At 33.1% G+C, this 21,490-nt stretch overlaps 1 protein-coding gene across 1 annotated transcript in view; it reads left to right on the top strand.

Moving 5' to 3' along the window:
- LOC127712838 (sodium-dependent serotonin transporter-like) overlaps positions 1-21,490 on the top strand; it is a 65,475-nt gene that overhangs the window by 37,451 nt on the left and 6,534 nt on the right. Inside the window, exons 2-8 of the mRNA XM_052219446.1 lie at positions 12,268-12,402; positions 13,317-13,650; positions 15,000-15,138; positions 16,728-16,862; positions 18,305-18,408; positions 19,824-19,948; positions 20,847-20,959. Coding sequence (XP_052075406.1) covers positions 12,268-12,402; positions 13,317-13,650; positions 15,000-15,138; positions 16,728-16,862; positions 18,305-18,408; positions 19,824-19,948; positions 20,847-20,959 — 1,085 coding nt within the window. The remainder of the gene's footprint in view (positions 1-12,267; positions 12,403-13,316; positions 13,651-14,999; positions 15,139-16,727; positions 16,863-18,304; positions 18,409-19,823; positions 19,949-20,846; positions 20,960-21,490) is intronic.

Raw genomic sequence — 21,490 nt, 5'->3', positions numbered from 1 at the left:
GGAGCACCTGAAATCACCCTGGTATTTGGTGGTGTTCGCGTTGCTCAGTCTTTCGTTTTTTTTTTTTGTGATTTGTAAACTGTTATTTGTATTTGGGTCCTTTTTTCCCCCATGGGGTTGTCAATATAAATAAGAAGATGTGCCAATGAGACAACTCTCCACCCAAGTCACAATATATAAAAAGTTAAGAGTTATTGGTCAAAGTACGGCCTTCAACACGGGCCTTGGCTCACACCGAACAGCAAGCTATAAAGGGTCTCAATATGACTAGTATAAACAATTCAAACAGGAAAACCAACGGTCTAATCTATATAAAAAACGAGAAACGAGAAACACACTCCAACAAACGACAACAACTGAACAGCAGGCTCCTGACTTAGGACAGGTGCATAAATATGCAGCGGGTTTAAACGTTTTAACAGTCGCCAACCTTCACCCTAACCTGAGACAGTAGTGCAACATTACAACATAAAAAAACACACTATAAAATATCAATTGAAATGGCTTAACTCGATCAAAAAGACATTAATTTTAAACAAAAACAAATAAACTTAATGAATAATTTTTATCTATGACACAATATAAATTCAATTCTTATCCGATTTGTACCTTTCGCACGGTAAAAAAACGACAGAATCTGTCCCGACAGGATCCCGATTCTGTCGAATGAGATCCAACAGAGGTCAGACAGTGACCAGACAGTGAACCGACGCTGACAGAATATATCCGTTAGAAAACTCGCCATATTCGGGATGATCGGGTACTGTTGGAACGCAATTCTATCGCAGTCTGCTGTACCGCAGTGCAAACGGCTTTGTCTGGACTCATGATCAGTCGTATCGTGTTCTGTTATTGTCGGAACTCTGACGTGGGTATTTTTGCCGAATTTCTTATTAATATCGGGACTGTTCTGGAATGGTTTCGGCAAAGACGGTTCGTATTCGGCAAGATCTGGATGCAATCTGGACTCCATCGGCAAAACAACAGCACTGACAAATTTCTCCAGATCATGCCTGTCCGACAGGACACCGTCCATAAAACACAGAAAATTTTTACAATTTTGATCCGATACAGCATAATCTATCACGACATAGTTACGATTGTAATCCAACTAGACAAAATCGGCTGAGTTTCCCCGAATGTTACAGGACGCACCTAACTGTACCGGGTGCTTGGCTGACCTCTCATGACCATTCCCGATCTGTAGGAACCTGTTACGAACGTATACTACTGCGTTCAGACAATGATAGGACATTCCAGATCATTGAGGATAGTAATACGACTTTTTCCCTTTTCGTGTCTTAGCGCTGTCTGATCTCAAACGGGAGCCATGATCGGCACTGTGTGAACGCCACATTAGCGAATATTAATATTTTTGTATAAAACAGATTCAGTTTCAATCGATATTAAAACCATTGCAATAATTTTGTACATTAAACAAGGAAGTCTTAGCTGAACAAATGTTACTAGGGAGAAATAAAACTCTAACCATCATACGTCTGCGATACTCGCTCATTGATAATGTACAAAGTGTTTCACCGATGTAGAGGTTTCAGATTTCTGTTAGCCTTTTAGTAAAAAATCACCAAATTCGTTGGCTTAGAATACAGAACTAAAATAAATACAATAATTCATAAAATAGTGAAAACGATTGACGTAGCTATATTTATTCTTCATTTTACATTTAAGTGTTCATTAAATTTTATCTCTACCTTCTATATTATAAATGCTGTCATAAATATACGCATACATATAAATATATAAACCAAGCATTGTAACCTCGTTTACTTCTGTGTTATAACTCAATATTACTTGGTTTACAAATTAAAAATTTATGTGTATGGTCATTAAACATTGCCCATCTTCTGCGCATGGTATTGTTGCGGTATGACAGACCACAGCTAACTATTCCTGTAGGATTATAAACAGTACTCAAGTCGTTCAATCCAGGAACGTACCATCTAGACAATCCTCCACCGAACCAAAATATTTTATTTGCAATTATTCTTCCGTTTTCAATAATTTGGTCAGCCATATCTAGTCCTGCTACCCATCTGCAGTCTTCAGTTGGACCTCTTTGTACCAACGTATAATTTGCCTGAAAACAGTAAGACTTACTTGTTATACTTCTCATAGTGGCATCCAATTAAAGGTAAACATCTGTACATTGTAGGGCGTTTTGGCCCTGTAAATTAACCGAATTTAAACAATACCATTCTTAGGAATCTGATGTTCAGTAGTTGTCGTTTGTTGATGTGGTTCATAAGTGTTTCTCGTTTTTTATATAGATTAGACCGTTGGTTTTCCCGTTTGAATGGTTTTACACTAGTAATTTTGGGGCCCTTTATAGCTTGCTGTTCGGTGTGAGCCAATGCTCCGTGTTGAAGACCGTACTTTGACCTATAATGGTTTACTTTTATGAATTTGACTTAGATGGAGAGTTGTTTCATTGGCACTCATACCACATCTTCTTATATCTAATTAATAATGATTTATTGAACGTCAGAATACTCATGTACATTATTTCATCAATATTAGAGGAGGGACGAAAGATACCAGAGGGACAGTCAAACTCATAGATCAAAAACAAACTGACAACGCCATGGCCAAAAACAAAATTGTATATTAATAAGTATTGTAGTAATTTTCAATATTATTAATACATGTCATATCAGTATTACAAACCTAATCTTGAACTCCAGCCTATTTTTGGGAAATTTATAGAAATTTATATGTGACGTCACATTGTTTGTCGATCTCTTCGACTAACATATAATACGTTGTTCAGCTGTGCCTTTTTTATTTGCTGATTTAGGTTGGTTTACGTATTCGTTTTTATTCTGTAGTTAGTCACCACTTCGGTGTTAACATGCATATCTATTATATAGTCATTTTGAAAAAAAAATAATGTTTGCATAAGCATAAATTATTCTAAATATTATTAAAGGATTTTCTTATCCCAGGCATATAACCTTAGCCGTATTTGGCACAACTTTTTGGAACTTTTGGTCCTCAATGCTCTTCAACTTTGTACTTGTTTTGGCTTTCGAACTTTTTTGATCAGCGTCACTGATGGGTCTTATGTAGACGAAACGCGCGTCTGGCGTATTAAATTATAAGCCTGGTATCTTTTGATAGCTATTATTTGTGTGTGTCTCTGACCTGTATGCTTTTCCTATTTATTTGTATTGTAGTCCTGTCATGTAATCTTGTCATTTTAATGTTATATTGCCATAAAAGCAGGAGGTTTGGCTAGCCACAAAACCAGGTTCAACCCACATTTTTTTCTTAAAATGTCCTGTACCAAGTCAGGAAAATGGCCATTGTTATATTATAGTTCGTTTCTGTGTGTGTTGCATGTTAGTGTTGTGTTTCTGTTGTGTCGTTGTTCTCCTCTTATATTTGATGTGTTTCCCTCAGTTTTAGTTTGTAACCCGAATTTGTTTTTTTTTCTTAATCGATTTATGAATTTCGAATAGCGGTATACTACTGTTGCCTTTATTTAATGTTTATCCATGGTATTATCAATTGGTTTTCGACTTGTGAGTTTGAATATTCCTTTAGGTATCTTTCGCTTCCCACTTGTGTGATTAAGGTAGATCTGGAGTCTAAATTATGATCCAGCATTTTTTGTAATAATTTATAAAACATAGGGTTTCAGAAAATAAAAATAAAAATAGGGGTCACGGGACTCGTTTTCTTGAAACAAAACTGAATACGTAAATTCGTAACATATTCCTTAATTAAAGTAACTTTATCTGAATTTTCTCCCCTTAAATGGCAAAGTTGAAGAAAATAATTGAATCAAACAAAACATATTCTGTATTTGTTAGAAACAATAATAAACATATTATAAAACACATTATTGTTTTCATTTAGTTGAAAAGTTTTACAAATGAATTACATTCTTCTCTCGAAATTTGCCCATTTCATTTAAGATCCAAATCGATTGATTCTTGCTATATTACAATTCAAGATAACGGAAGACACTCGATCTACCTTGAGAGAGTAAGAAATTCCCGGTCCACCAATGTCATAGCCGTGTTGCAGATGGAAATTTCATGGGTATTGCATACAAACGGGACTATGTACACGACAATTGGAAAATACAGATCTTTGGTCATCTGATACATATTTTTTATAACGTTCAGGTTATCCTATTGACATCCGACAAATTTCGAGTATCTTTTTGTGTATTCTTCGTACATAATTTAATTCTACCTGCACATATATATTAATTTTATTATGTTGATATATCTACTACCTTTGCTTAACTTACTGATGCAGAGTTCATACCCAACAAACTCACACATGACGTTATATTGTCGACCAAAACTAGGTAGTTTGACGGAAAGAAATCGATTGGAACCAAGTGAATTAAAAAGCCATTTCGACACTGTTTTTGATATTACTTGACTTACCTGAGTATTAATGTCATAGATGATATTTTGCGTTGATGCCACTGCTGCAATTAACCCAAGAGAAAGAATACCGATCAGCATAGTTCTTTATCAAAACAAAAAATATAAAGCAGTTCGAGGGACCATCTTTATTTATATGATAAACAAAACAGGATGCGTGAAATAAATAATGTCTTCAACTTTGTATATCGTGATCCAGATCATGGCATTTAAAAAAGTACTGTTTGTGCATACATAATAAATATATGGCTATTATCAGTAGTGATATATAAATTATGTATATAAGTGAATGTTTCAAAAGCATGTGCATATATAAATCATAGTACAATAACTAGAAAAGTAATATATCAACTTCAAACATGCAAAATTTAACTAGGACTGCATTAAGAAAACTTTAAGATCAAGTTTCTTCAGCCATCTTGGATTGTAAAATAGAAGAATACAATTGGTCTAGATCTATAATGAAATATGCAAATATTAAAAGAGAAATGCAATTCATTTGTAAGCTTTTTCATTTAGATGACGAAAAATTATTTTTCTATCGTTTAGGTGTCCGTCTATTCACTTTCCATGCACAATCTTTAAAAAATATAACAATATTTTCATCATTGCTGTTTTAGCATTCGAGTGAAAACAGAATAGAAATAATCTGTGTTTCTTAGAAGCTAATAATATAGTTCGGAAAGAGGGTTGACACAAACGTAACAATAATGTAAGGGTTATGTTCCTTAATAAAAGTGTTACTTAAGCTCCGTAGTAAGTAACACTGGTATTATTTTACCCGACTACTAATATCACGAATATTGTATAAATGCACCGAAGTCTTCTTTGTTAAATTCATGTGCTAATATGGATCATCAGGTCAAGGTTGGCCATATCGAAAAAAAATACAACACTAAGATTAAAAAAGTTATGTCCATGTATGTGCATGAGAAAAAAAAAACACCCCCCCCCCCCCCCCCCCTTAACAAAAAAAATAAATAAAAACAAAACAACACAACACACTTAGAAAAGGAAGAATATATAGTCGGTGCATAATCATTCTGCTACCAAGGGTTTTTCACAAGTATAGTAGTTAGTAGAAAAGTTCCAGTTTCCAAAATACACCAATCTATACATTTTACCTACTAATATTTCGTGAAGTAAGATCAAGTAAAATGCAAATTTCATAAGGCTTGGTCCAAAAAGCTTTTTATTGTCCAATATCTTGCAAGTACGAAAAAGATGGATACAAACTTCGGATACAATTTATAAACAAGATACCATAAGGAATATTTAAATAGATTTGAAGGTAATTGGCCCAGTAGTTTCAGAGGAGAAGATTTTTAAATGTTAGCAAACTTGATGAACAAATTGTGTAAAATTGTCTTTAAAGGGCAATAACTCCTTAAGGGGTCAATTGACAATTATGGTCATATTAACTTTTTTGTAGATCTTACTTTGCTGAACATTATTGCTGCTTACAGTTTATATATATCTATAATAATATTAAAAATAATAACAAAAAACTGCAAAATTTTGTTAAAACTACCAATTCGGTGGCAGCAACCCAACAATGGGTTGTTCGATTCGTCTGAAAATTTCAGGGCCAATAGATCTTGACCAATTAAACAATTTTACCCCCTGTCACATTTGCTCTGAAAGATTTAGTTTTTGAGATATAAGCCAAAAACTGCATTTGACCCTTATGTTCTATTTTTAGCCATGGCGGCCATGTTTGTCGATGGATACAAACTTCGGATACAATTTATAAACAAGATACCATAAAGAATATTTAAATAGATTTGAAGGTAATTGGCCCAGTAGTTTCAGAGGAGAAGATTTTTAAATGTTAGCAAACTTGATGAAGAAATTGTGTAAAATTGTCTTTAAAGGGCAATAACTTCTGAAGGGGTCAATTGACAATTATGGTCATATAAACTTTTTTGTAGATCTTACTTTGCTGAACATTATTGCTGCTTACAGTTTATATATATCTATAATAATATTCAAAATAATAACAAACAAAAAAAAATTTGTTAAAACTACCAATTCGGTGGCAGCAACCCAACAATGGGTTGTTCGATTCGTCTGAAAATTTCAGAGCTGATAGATCTTGACCAATTGACCAATTTAACTTTGTCAGATTTGCTCTAAAAGCTTTAGTTTTTGAGATATAAGCCAAAAACTGCATTTGACCCCTATGTTCTATTTTTAGCCATGGCGGCCATGTTTGTCGATGGATCAAAACTTCGGACACAATTTATAAACTAGATACCCTAAGGAACATTTATTTAAAGTTTGAAGGTATTTGGCCCAGTAGTTTCAGAAGAGAAGATTTTTGAAATAGCTTACGACGACAGACGACGACAGACGACAACAGACGACGACGACAGAAGACGACGACAGACGACGGACGACGACGGACACCAGTGATGGCATAAGCTCACATGGGGCCCTTCGGGCCCCGGTGAGCTAAAAAGCAAATAAAGAACGTTTAAGTATTCAATATTAATCAAACAACAAAGGTTATTCCTGTACTAGTTTTTCGAATTATTTGATTTAGGCGTAGAGAACCCTTGGGGACCCCACAGTTTAAATGTCTATAATAACTACGACGTGATAAGTGGCTGTTACAGAATCTAACCCAGTCAATGGGAGACTTGAGCGCGCCAAAATATGGTCTCGTCCACACTGTTATGAAAACGATACTATGTTCCCTTCTAGATGTCAGTTGGTTATTTTTGGTCGTTGTGTTGCTGTCTCATTGACGTATACCCAACATGTTCTTGTACTCATATTAGAATCGGGTTAAGTCAAAGGGAGTGAACAACTTTTTATCTGTTTCAGAATATAAATATTTCGTGTTTATACAAACGTCACAGAAGATATGTATACGGAGTATATATCTTCCAGTTGATACGATATTCCAGGGCTTGTATTTCCTATCATGATTTTCTTGATAGAGGGTTGCTGCTCACAAGGAAGCTATTTCACCAAGAGTTCCAAATGGTAAAGTTGAAATCATCCCTTCGTAAATTTTACAGACGCCATCCCAAGTTGGTTGACCGTCATGGAATATCCGTTTCACAGATGATAGCGGATATGTTCCAAATGTCGTAACTACAATCCCGTCCCCTATTCCACGAATGTGACCTATCGAATTAGACTTATTACCGGGTTTGTACTAACATGAGCAACACGAAGGGTGCCAAATGTGGAGCAAGATCTGCTTACCCTTCCGGAGCACCTGAGATCACCCCCAGTTTTTGGTGGGGCTCGTGTTGCTCAGTCTTTAGTTTTCTATGTTGTGTTTTGTGTACTATTGTTTGTCTGTTGGTCTTTTTCTTTTTTAGCCATGGCGTTGTCAGTTTATTTTCGACTTATGAGTTTGAATGTCCCTTTGGTATCTTTCGCCTCTCTTTTATGATGGTTTTGATGTACATAAGTTTTTATGAATTTTCAATGAGGATTCACTTATTCATGTTATTTTGCAATCCTATTTTTACCGTACAGTACTTACGAAGTCAACTTTATATGTAATCCCGCAAAGAACGTCCTGTCCGTTCAACCGGATTTTTACTGATATTGAGTTTGTCTTATTCCTGTGATACATTTGTATTGCGCTTTACAAATCAATTGAAAAAGGAAAAACAAAGTCGGTAATTGGCAAATGGAAAATTGCGGAATAAAATCGTTTATAAAGGAACTAGGCACGTGGTATTTATTTCTTGGGAAATAAAGTATGATGACATTTTCAAAATACAATCTTAATTCCTTTTTTTCCTTAAAGAGGGTGTAGATGGTTTTACAGAATAAAAAAAAATATAAAGAATAGAGAAAAATGGACCAAACAAATAAAGAATAGAGAATAATGAGGTGCTAAAATATAAAGAATAGAGAATAATGGGCAAAAAGTATAAAGAATAGAGAAAAAATGCCTAAAAAATTAAAGAATACAGAAATGGAGGATCCCATCCAGACCCTCCTTAATCTACCAAAGACCATAAAAGCATATAATCAAATGAAAAGTAAATTGTCTTGAAACAAGAACAACTAAAAAGCAAAATAAAAAAACAAAACAAAACAAAAGTGAAATTTTGAATAATTTGGATTTTCCCTGTAATATTAAATTAATTTTGATGTTTATATTTACTGGTATGCGGACACAGGTGCAAACCATCATACGTCTTGCAATTTATCTTTGTTTTATTTTTACACAATAAACACTAACATGTAAGCAAAAAATATGTTTTTTGACATTTATTTCATTAAAATAATAACTGCTGAACATAACCTTGCTTCAAAAATATATTATGATCTATGATACTAAATGATATTGTATTTTAAAAAGCGAGGATGATGGTAGCTGCGGAACCGTAGCTATTATGATCCTTATGATATTTTTTGACATTTGCAGACTATAGATTTATGGTCCGCAAATTTCCCAAAAAATAGCATAAGCACCATAAAAACCAAAGGTTTGCGAACCGTGGTCTGCAAATCGTCAAAAAAAAATATCATAAGGACCATAAGAGCTACGGTTCCGCAGCTAAGATGATGGGTGTTTTTTTTCGTTTGTTTTTTAGAGAAAAGTGGTGGGTAAATGTTTCGTAAAAGTTTTAATTTGTTACCAAAAAAAAAAAAAAAAACCCCAAGCAATTCAATTAGATATTTTTAGCCCAGTTTTCAGGAAATATGTGAATTGTTTAGTTTTAACGTTTTCAGTTCGTTTTAGATAAAAAAGAATTTTGATAATTCAACGAGATTATATTTTTATATTATATTATATGTATATTTTTAGAACTTTTTAGACATCATAACTACTTTTGCTGTGATTTCAGGAATTCTCCACGATCTGTTTTTTTAAGCTTTTTTATTATCTCAAATCCAAAAAAGAAAAACATATTTAATTAAAACCTTATATCTAAAGTTCAAATTTAAGTTGACAAGTTCAAAGACACATGCACAGACTAGTTTGCAATGCTGATGGAAAAAAATATATGAAAATATTAAAATGTTACTATTAAAAAACGTGGGTCGCCCTACTTCTTAATTGTATGCAAGATATTAAAAAAGAGTAAGTATAGAAATAACGAGATGTGGTATAATTACCAATGAAACAACTATCAACCACTATCCATCACAGTTCAAGCTATAACTTTCAAAACATGTAAAATATTTGATTAATTTTGGTACGAAATAAAAGATTAAAGACCTGGGATTGCTGTTGAATCGTTGATGAATGTTCATTCTAAATAATAAAACGGTTGTGTAAAATTGAATTAGAAGGGAAAATTTTATAAAAATAAGGAGATGAGGTATGATTGCCAATGAGAAAACTATCCACCAAAGTTCAAGTAAAGTGGATGTAAGTAAATATAGGCAACAGTACGGCCTTCAACAATGTGAAAAACCCATACCGTATAGTCGGTTATAAAAAGCCCCGATATGAAAATATGAAACAAACTAAAGGCCTGATTTATAACAAAACAATTAACGAAAAACAAATATGACAGACAAGAACCAACGACAACCACTGAACTACAGACATAAAGAATGTGGCGGGGTTAAACATGTTTGTGAGCGCTCAACCCTCCCCCTAACCTGGGACAGTGGTGTAACAGCACAACATAAGAACAAACTATAATAAATCAGTTGAAAAATCATTCCAGAATTATGCCAATAAATGTAAAACTGTGCACGTGTATTAAATCATTGCACAATATGAAAATAATTATAAAACTGCGTACTTGAATTAAGTAATTGTAGAATTATGAAAGAAATTGTATAACTGTTCACTTGAATTAAATGATTGCAGAATTATGCAAATAATTGTAAAACTGTGCACTTGAATTAAATCGGTGCATAATCATGCAAGAAGTTGTAAAACTGTGCACTGGAATTTAAATCATTTTAATCATGCAATAGGATTTATGCAGCATTTTGCTAATGGTGTTCAGCACAAATAAATCTTGCAGAATTGTGCATGCCCGATTAGTCCGATAAATGTCTATTTGGGCATGCCCAGTTCTACAATTATTTTGTATCCATTTATACCTGAATGTTAACGTTTTTAAAGGTAATATTTTCTTCGAAAATCATCAAAAAAAATGTTCTCTTTATTCAACAGAATTAAATGTTTTGTAATAACTCAGTATTGTTTCCCTTTATTGTATCATCAGAATTACATTTTATGAACATCAAATACATTTCCTTTTATATGTATAATTTAAATAATGCACACGTTGCTTACGCAAAAGAACTGAAAGCATAACTTTAATTGTAACATAGTTTATGCGTTATAGATAAAAATGTTCCATTTGCCGTCAATATAATCATGTATTTACATTGTGTCATAGATAAAATGTATTCGTTCAGTGTATGTTCACTTGTTTTAGTTAATATGTCTTTTACCTTTTCGAGTTAAGGTAAAGTGAAGGTTGGCGCCTATTAAAACGTTTAAACCCGCTGCATTTGTTTGCACCTGTCCTAAGTCAGGAACCTGATGTTCAGTGGTTGTCGTTTGTTGATGTGGTTCATAAGTGTTTCTCGTTTCTCGTTTTTTATATAGATTAGACCGTTGGTTTTCCTGTTTGAATGGTTTTACAATAGTCATATTTTGGGCCCTTTATAGCTTGCTGTTCGGTGTGAGCCAAGGCTCCGTGTTGAAGGCCGTACTTTGACCTATAATGGTTTACTTTTACAAATTGTGACTTGGATGGAGAGTTGTCTCATTGGCACTCATACCACATCTTCTTATATCTATCTAAGTATCACATCCTGGTACATGTACTATAAGTGTATCCAGGACGTTTTCCCTTGATCAATGTAACTTTGATTTCTCTTCGATATATGATACTTTCGATTTTCAAGTACTTTGTTTCGCGCCTCACTTCCAAGATATAAAGTTTCAAAATACCCGTATGTCACATTAACGTTAAAATGAGTTCTGGTTTGGTTGGATTTACAGAAAAGAGAGTAATTAATGTTCCAAAAAGTTAAAAATAGAGAAAAATACTTAAAAATAGAAAACGGGGAGCTAGAGAATAATGTGCAAAAAATTCAGATTTTACAAATAAAAGATGGCTTAAATGAATACCCTCATTAAGACCCTCTGACTTAGTGAGCTAATCAATAATCGATCAAAAACAACACTGTCGTAGATTTCGAAAACTTATAAAGCAAGATTAATGTTTCATGACACATGGCTTAAAACATAAATAGGCTGGATTACTCACGGATAAAAATGCAAATGTGAACTTTATATTCCCAGAGAAATATGCGTTTAATCATATTTTCTTAACTTTGATATGAATTCATTGACATCCATAATAAATGGTCATGCTATATCAAAATAAAAGAAAATCTTGAAAACATAAATCGATTGGTAAGCAAATCTAAATTCTGTCAATTATTACGTCTACCATGTCTACAGAAAACTAGAAATGTTAAGAAATAAAAGAAACATGATCATAGAACTTTGATATATCGAGGATTTGGGCCATCATATCAGAAACCATTACAGTTTCGTCATCACGAATTGGTCGTTTTGTAAAATGCATTTACTGAGATTTAAAACAACACCTTGACCTTTAACTTGACCTAGACCCTTTTTTTCATCAAATTACCTCTTTTCATTTAGGTAATTTCAGGGTTCAGTTACTAATAAACCTACAGATGCTAAATTTAGTACAATGGACAAGAGTTTTTTTTAATAAAACTTTAAGCCAAGGTCTACATATCAGAGGAGGGAAAATTAACTCCAAACAAACAATAAAAAAAAATAAAATAAAATAAATTCATCATCATGATTGTTTTGATTTTGTTCGTGTTTTACAACAGTCTTTGTGTTTTATTTTCATAGGCGCTTTCTTGATACCATACATTATAATGTTAATCTTTGGAGGATTGCCGCTGTTCTATATGGAACTTGCATTAGGACAGTTTCAGAGATGTGGGTGTTTAACAGTCTGGAAGAGAATATGTCCCGCTTTAAAAGGTGTGTAATACATTAATGTATTAAATGTCTAGATATTTTACTTTATTATCTTTTAATCTAATTTCTATTAAAAAAAGCATATAGCATGTATATTTATTCAGAATACCCCAAAGATCAAGGAAGCAACCAAGGTACTTACGTAACGTAGACAGTTAAAAAGAAAGTCATGTTTTACCAAAATTGTACAGCAATATAACCGTGATAGTATTGGACTACACAGGATCACGTGTTTTGGAAATTGTTAAAAAAGGAGCTTATTAGAACACTAAGGGTCAATCAAAAATATAGGTCGGAAGAAAAAAATCGTACCCATTGCATCTTTCATGCTTGAGACTTAAAAATTAGGAAGCCTCAACCTAATAAAATATTTACAACGAATACAAGATTGATCTACATAGAAATGTTTAAAACGTATTAGGCTACATTCCCTACAAAAAGAATTAAGCCTCTCATGTACTTATTAATTAAACAAAATGGTATAAAAAAAAAAAAAAAAAAAACATGTTTTGCCTCGAGCGAATCTGATGAAGGTTATATGGAAATCACAGAAATACGTGTTATGATATTATATGTTATACGTGCTCATAACACGTACTTCTATGATTTTTATATAACCATCATCAGATACGTTCGAGACAAAAATTTGAGAACATGAAAACAAGAATGGTCAAACCCGTTCATACTTTACATATTTGTTTTGTGCAAATAATTCGAAATTATAACCTTTATCTTGAGATTCATAGCCAACTCATGATCAATATAATTTTCAAAGAAAACAATAAATCTATATTATATAATCATGGCTTTGTCAGTTCGTTTTCGACTTATGAGTTTGAATGTCACTTCGTCTCTCTTTTACAGGAACAATATATCTGAATCAATAATGTTTTACTCTGTTGCTGTCTTTTATTCAGGAATCGGATTAGCAATTGTGGTTATTGCAACCTATGTATCGTGGTATTACAACACTATAATTGCATGGGCAGTGTTCTATTTTTTCTCTGCGATGGCATCAGAGGTTCCCTGGAAATCTTGTAATAATTCATGGAATAGTATCGATAAATGTGTGGTATACGAAGGACGTGGTGCAGTTAAAAATACTATTGACTCAAAACATTTGCTAAACATCAGTTTAGAAAACAATGTGAATAATTCCGTTACATTGAATCCATTAAATATGACTATTGCAAACATAACAAATATCACTGCAGTCGACGACACGAAGACGGCAACAGAAGAATTTTTTGAGTAAGATGTGTTAAGTTTGACAGGGTGCATTTAAAATTACGGTTTGATATATTACTGTAAACCAACTTGTCTTCGCGTTTTACCCTTTCTATACCACTTCGCAATTTTCTAGTTTCCTTGAAGGAACGATCCAAGTTTTACATATTCGCGACGATTTATATTCGCGTTATTTTTCTACTCGCGAAAGTCGCGAAAAGAAATCGCTCGCGAAAATAAGTTGGTTTACAGTATATAAATGTTATCATCCACTGGCTGGAGACTTTAGGTAAAGAATAATTAACGATACTTATTCAGAGTTGAAAGATTTAAACAAAAATTACTTCAATCATTTTTGTTAATTACTTACAATGACTTGTATCTTACCTCCTATTCATTTCTATGAGTATCATTGGTTAAAAGCTACCGCATGGATACCGTGTATAGTTCATATGGGGGTTAGTAGGCGGGGCTTTGTTATTGTTGGCATTTTTTTTTTGTATAGGCAAATAAAAGTGGGTTCTTTATATTGAAGACTTGATCACTGATAGGCCACTAGTCTAAATGCCACATGTTAAGATAGCCGGAAAGATAAATTCGTTCTCAACCCATATGGAATTTACTGACCCCATATATATCGTATTAGGTCACTACCACACTATGTAACTAATAATGCATATGTATGAAAAGATTTTAAAGAAAAAATCGAAATGAAAGAAGCACCCTAAAACTTCTGATAGACATCTTTTTTCAGTCAGGCTGAATAATATTACATCATTTAAAACGCAAACTTTTTTTTTGCAGTAATGGATAATGAATCAAAATATTAACTTGAACATTTTTTACATTTTATAATGTTTAGATATGAACGAACTGTTATTATTTTCATTATGGAATAATTTCTCTTTTGGTTAAAGGCTTAATTTAGATGTATAATATATTTGTAATGCACTGTGCACGCATTTCTTGAAAATCTAAACCTTGTCATCTTGTATGCTTGAGACCGAAACTTAATTGAAAGCTGCATGTATACTCGTGTTGCTCAACGATAGAAAAACAAAACTTATTGAGGAGAAATTCAATTTATCGTTTTTCGATAATTTTTGTTCTATGATTTACTTGATATGGTTAAACCTATCATGTATCAAGAATTAATTACATATCAGTCGGACAAAAAAAATTAGCCCCTGCTTCGGAGAGCCGCATCGGCCTATGAAATTTTCTTAGCGAGGTAGAAGGCGGACAAAAAGTTTAGCCCCTGCTTCCAAAATGTAATCATGCTTTTTGTATATAAAATCATCATCATATGCATCTTATCTGTGTAAAAGTTCACATGTAACGATTTAATGAGTTTTTCACTTCTTTCATTGTAGATATCAAGTACTCGGTTTGAATTATGCCGATGCGCTTGAAGATGTAGGAGGTGTCAACTGGATTTTAGCTTTATGTTTGTTTGGAGTATTTATCATAGCTTACTTTGCAATGTGGAGAGGGGTAAAAAGTTCCGGGAAGGTAAATTTCAAAACACAAGAGAAAAAAAAAACAAAAACCTAAACTGATTGAAAGAAAAAATACATAGTATAATGATAAATCAAAATACGTAATCACCAAATATGACTTAAGGGCTAGGGAATAAAAAACGGAGAATGTGTCAAAGAGACAACAACCCGACCAAAGAACAGAAAACAGCCAAAGGCCACCAATGGGTCTTCAACGCAGCGAGAAAATCCCGAGCCCGGAGGCGAGCTTCAGCTGGTCCCTTAACAATAATGTATACTAGTTTACCAAAATAAACGCCACACCAAAATCTGAAAGATGCAAATGAACCAAAATTTTAAAAAATCCACACTAGACTTGTAAAGGCTAGAGGTTCCTGAATTGGGACAGGCGAAAAAATGCGACATTGTTACACATCTTTTATGACATCTCAAAATATAGGGTAACACTAGTGGTGCAGAAACTATACTGACCCTTCTTAATGTATTTTGAACTTATTCACATAAAAACTTACGTTTGTCTAGCGTCACCTTATTTACTTTTTTTTCTAGTATATTCTCTAACCAGCAAATATTCGATAATGCGTCGAAAAGGGATACCATGAATTACCAGGAATACCTTACAGACCAAAAGATCTCATAAACCACCAACACCCCGACGTCTCCGAAAAAACACATCAGCAAACAAAGACTAATAAAAACGTTAAAAAAAAACCGCATGACCCAGCGAACCAGACTTGGAACAGGCACAGAATAAAGTGGAGATTTACCAGTTATACTCGCGAAAAAATCTCATCCTTTTCGTATGTAGACCATATGTCGTAAAATTAAAACATACAATAAAACCTGCACAGTGCAGCTTCTAACAGAATGACCACTGTGATGAACAAGGAAATAAAAAAAACGACACATAATTTGAAAAGCAGGTTCAAATTTGCTCGATTCTAAAGGGAACTAGCTTATAGTATTATCTATAACTGTTGGTTAAATGCTGGCGCTGAAAAGCTAATAAAATTATCTATTTTGTAATTAAAAACTCTCGATGAGTATTTGAGACACGATATCTGTCATCGTTTAAAAGCATCAGAAACGTAAAGGACGCTGTCCTGGAAAACCGTTAGGAATTATAAAGGTCTGAAATCATTACCGATGCGCTAATGATTGGTACCAAGCCAGTTCACAATCTTGCTATAATAAAGCATGTACATGTATAAAAACCATCATGTCACATGTAGTTTCGACACGTTTGTTTAATTTTACCGGCCGTGTGGCTGTTAAAGGCTACCATATAGATATAAGTAGATCTGGTATGAGTGCCAATGAGACAACTCTCCATCCAAGTCACAATTTGTAAAAGTAAACCATTATAGGTCAAAGTATGGCATTCAACACAGAGCCTTGGCTCACATCGAACAGCAAGCTATAAAGGGCCCCAAAAATGACTAGTGTAAAACCACTCAAACAGGAAAACCAACAGTCTAATCTATATAAAAAAAAAACGAGAAACGAGAAACACTTATAAACCACATCAACAAACGGCAACCATTGAACATCAGGTTCCATGCATTTGTAATATGGTTTATATTGAATGTATTGATTTAACAGGCAGTGTGGATAACGGCAACCATGCCCTATGCAGTTCTGATAATCCTGTTAGTGAGGGGTTGTTTATTGTCAGGATCGTGGACAGGCATAATGTATTATCTTACTCCTGATTGGAATAAACTCCTTGAAACGGAAGTAAGTCTATCTTTGATCATCAGCTTGCATTGAGTACATTCCAATAAATAAGACAAAATGCACTCATGCGGTATGGGTTTTGCTCATTGTTAAAAGCCGTACGATGACATATAGTTGCTAACCTTTTACGCCATTTGGTCTCTGTTGGAGAGTTGCCTATTTGGCAATCATATCATATCTTCTTAATTTTCTAAAATTGTTGCATATAGTGTGTAGCCAAATATTACTGTCAAAGTCTTAACCATCAAAAGATACAACCACGAACAAAGTTTACTAACTTTATGTCACATTAAATTTATTTTGAATAGTATGATAAAACAATAAGAAGATCTGGTACGATTGCCTATGAGACAAATCTCTACCGGAGACCAAATGACAAATGTAAAACAATTCAAACGAGAAAACACTAACGACCTGATTTATGTACAAAACAATGAACGAAAAACAAATATGAAATATAGCAACAAACGACAACCACTGAAAAACAGGCACTTGACTTGGTTCAGGAATATACAGAATGTGGCGGGGTTTAACTAGTTTGCTGGCACCAAACCCTCCCCTAACCTGGAACAGTGGTGTAACAGTACAACATAAGAACGAACTATAAAAATCAGTTGAAAAGGGCTTAACTCATCAGACCGATACAAAGCAAAAAAATCTAACAAAAACACAGTCCGCACGTGGCAGGGTATTTATACATCACCACAACAAATAAAAAAGACACTAAGTACAGATCTGAGAGTACTTGCAGTTACTGACAGTTTGTTCAAAGCTAATAACAACTAAAAAAAACATGCATCTAAGACTAAATTTGCATCAACAATATATAATTTAAATTATAAAATAGATTTTTACCTATAATATGTGAATAACTATACCGATTTCCCAATTTTGTGAATTTTCCGTTTTTTTCTCAATCCAAACTTGAGGCGAACTATTCTCTAAAAATTCGTACACACAAGTTGTAAAAAAAAGTCCCAATTAAAAAAAAAAAACTCTGTTTTAAATATTAAAATAAACAGTGCAAGTTTGAATTTTTAGCTGGACATCACAGAAAAAAACAAAACAAACTAACAACACACTTCAATAAAGAAATCTCTTTAAAACGGGTTGCAAGAAGGACTTGCAAGAATGAAGTTCAATCTTTAGTTTTCTTTGTTAAGTTTAGGAAATTTCCCTTTTTTATCTTTCTGATGGTATTGTCTGCCTTTTCAATCTATGGTCGATGATTGCCTCTTTTGTACATTCTCCCCCCTCTTACAGCACGTTAAACTATGAAGCACATGGCTTCATATACATTTGAACTGGTTTTAGATGATATTTTTATATTTGTAGAACTAAAAAGTTCTGTCGAGTTACAATTGTAGTTCAGTTAATGTCAATAATATAACTTTTACCTGAAGTAAAGTTTAACATATAATCTACATATATCTAAATTACAGATATGGATTGCTGCGGCAGCGCAAATTTTCTTTTCGTTAGGCCCAGGTTTTGGTGTACTGTTAGCACTATCAAGTTACAACAAGTTAGACAATAACTGTTACAGGTAAAAACGGTAGTCTTACTTTATTCCTATATCATTAAATTTTGGATGTAACACGTCTTCTAATTGGCTGAAAGTTTTTTGTCTATCAGCTCAGAGACATAATTTTGTTATGTGTCCGTGATGTCATCAACGTTTTTTCATGATTTACTCCTTAAAAATGGAATTTAGAATTAAATCATAAAGAATGACTGTAATATTTTTTTTGGTCTATTCGAAATAACAGCAAAAATGTGGTGCACACTTTTCAAAAAGACGCTACGTGGGTTATTCAGTGTGCACCACATTTTTGATGCTATTTCCTCATAGACAGAACAAAATATAACAGTCTTTCCTTAATTATAGAAACATTCATAGAGCTTTTTATTTCCTTATATCATACATATGAATAGAAGGAAATGTCGGGTTTACGTCAATAAGACAGCAAACCTCGAATCTAAAAAAAAAGGCATTGCATCACATTAACTTTTGATATAAGTAAATAGTTAGATTTAAAGAATATGAAAATGTTTCAATGTGAAAGTTTGCCTTGATCGGTATTGGTCAATAAAACAATGACATACAAATGTGTGAAGTTGACTTTACTGTTTTCATTGCTTTTTTATTATTATTATTTATGGCCTGGTACTCTGGATGCAAAATAGTAAATAATAAATTTTGTTGTGGGTTTTCAGTTATGTAAATACATAAAGTACATATTAGAAATGCATATGCAAATAAAAAAAATCGATTCGCTGTTCTAAAACCATGATAGTTGCCTGTTATCCGGAGTTCATAATTTATCTAAACAATCTGGTAATTTCATTTTTTTTTTTTTACTTTTCTGGTTTATTTAACAATTTAGCGTCAATAAAATTTTACTAAAATTGTTTTAAATGATCGTTTCCCGTGTAGTTTTTGTTATACAAACACAAGGAGATTTCTTTCCATCCGTCCATCTAATTTTCGTTTCCGCACTCTAATTTGAGTTTTCCTCATGCAAATTATATGAAACTCATGAACAATGCTAAAAACCAAAACTCGCAGACAGGGTTCGAATTTTGACAGTTAGTCACTTACTGTTCTAGAGTTATGCCCCTTTATAACTTGGAAAATTGCAAAACTTGAGCGGCGGCATTGGTGTCCTCAGACATATTCTTCTTTTATTTGTAACTGTACTACAGTTACTTTTTTGTGTGCACGAAAAACTAGCTATTTTCGTCGTATTATAATCATTTTATTGCTAATAGCCATTTACTTACATTAACGGTATACATTATAAATATTGTTATAGATTGTAAATATATAAATGCATTGCATTTTTTCATCCAGCAAGTTTATTTAGAGTTATCTTCTACCTGGTACCTCATGTTTCGTGTTTTCATGAATTATACATAAAGTTTTCTGCTATGAAACGCAACCATTTTCTTTTTTTTCAGAGATGCACTTCTGACCAGCACGATAAATTGCATCACCAGTTTCCTGGCAGGGTTTGTTGTATTTTCTGTACTTGGTCATATGTCACATGTTTCTGGGAAAACAGTGGATAAAGTGGCCAGAGATGGTAATGAACTTAAGAATAAAATGGAGTATTATTACATTAATACACTGTTCCGCAAAATTAAAAAAAGTATAACCCAACAATTTACTTGCATGAAACATTGTTGAGCCTAATAAACGTTTCAAGCAAAAAATGCCCCACAGAATAAAAATAAATTAATCTAAAGCAAACAAACTAAAGTGCATGAACAACGGAATGAAAGCAATGAGACATTGACCAAAAATCGTTCATTTACTTGAAATTTCTTACTTGAGAGTCTCGATGCGGGGTCCCTCAATTCTGTATAATTAATTGTTTAAGCCTTTTGTTCTCTATTCTTTATTTTTTGGCCAATTATTCTGTATTTCTGGTCCATTATTCTCTGCGCGTATACCGTAAACCCCATCCTGGCCCTCTTACATGTACACCATCAATTGACAATTAGAATATGAAAAATAAACAGGCATAATAAATAATTCATAGGAATAGCCCAAATTTCGCTGGTGTATTTTAGTAGATGAAATTTCTACCGAAGTATTCTTATTATTATTTAATATTTCCAAAATTTAACCGAAGTTGAGTTTGTAACATATGAAATATATATGGTGTTACGATACAGATCTTTATGTGTTGGAATAATACACATCAATAATCATTATGGTATGTATATGCCATGTTTTATATTCGTAGCCAGATGTCAAATTTAACGGAATCTGCACTGTGTATTACGATTTTGTGCATTTGTTAAATATCGCTGAAAACTTGCAGAATATGCATTCTGAATGAAGAAGAAAAAAAAAAAAAACCACAAGAGTTCAGTCTTTAAATTTAAGAAAAATGATTTGTCTATTATCAATTTCATTATGAACAATTATCAATGAATATGCAGCAATAACATACTCATTATCTTTATTTGTTACAGATGTTGGATTAATATTTATCGTTTATCCTGAGGCTTTGTCATCATTAGAAATATCACCGTTCTGGGCAATATTGTTCTTTTTTATGCTGATAACACTCGGGCTAGATACAACAGTAAGTTAAAACTAGATTTGTAATTGCTAGCAATAACGGATGGCACCCTCATTCCCCCATTGCCAGGGTAACGGCAGCCACTTTCACAGTCAAATAGGGCATCTACACATACCAATCAATATTATTGTAAAGTTTCATTGAGTTTAGAGCATTTTGATATTTTTGACTTTTTTGCTGTTTCCATGGTAACGGCGGCCATTTTGGAAATTCCAAAGTCAAATGGGACATCTGCATATGCCAGTCAATATTTGTGTGAAGTTTCATTAACTTTGGAGCATATTGATTTTTTTGACATTTTTGCTGTTTCCATGGTAACGGCAGCCATCTTGAAAATGCAATACCCCGATTGCAAATCTGCACATGCTGGTTAACATTATAGTACAGTTCCATGACAATTGGTTCATAGAATTCCAAGATATAAGCTGGACAAAAAAAGTGGAAGAAATATAAGAAAAAAGAAACGTAGAATAACAATTATATGTCACCCCAACTCCGTTGAGGGTGCCATAATTAAAAAAAAAAAAATAATCT

This window comes from Mytilus californianus, unplaced genomic scaffold (assembly GCF_021869535.1).
Source record: "Mytilus californianus isolate M0D057914Y unplaced genomic scaffold, xbMytCali1.0.p SCAF_8, whole genome shotgun sequence".
Lineage (NCBI taxonomy): Eukaryota > Metazoa > Mollusca > Bivalvia > Mytilida > Mytilidae > Mytilus > Mytilus californianus.
This window is presented reverse-complemented; position numbering and strand designations above follow the sequence as displayed.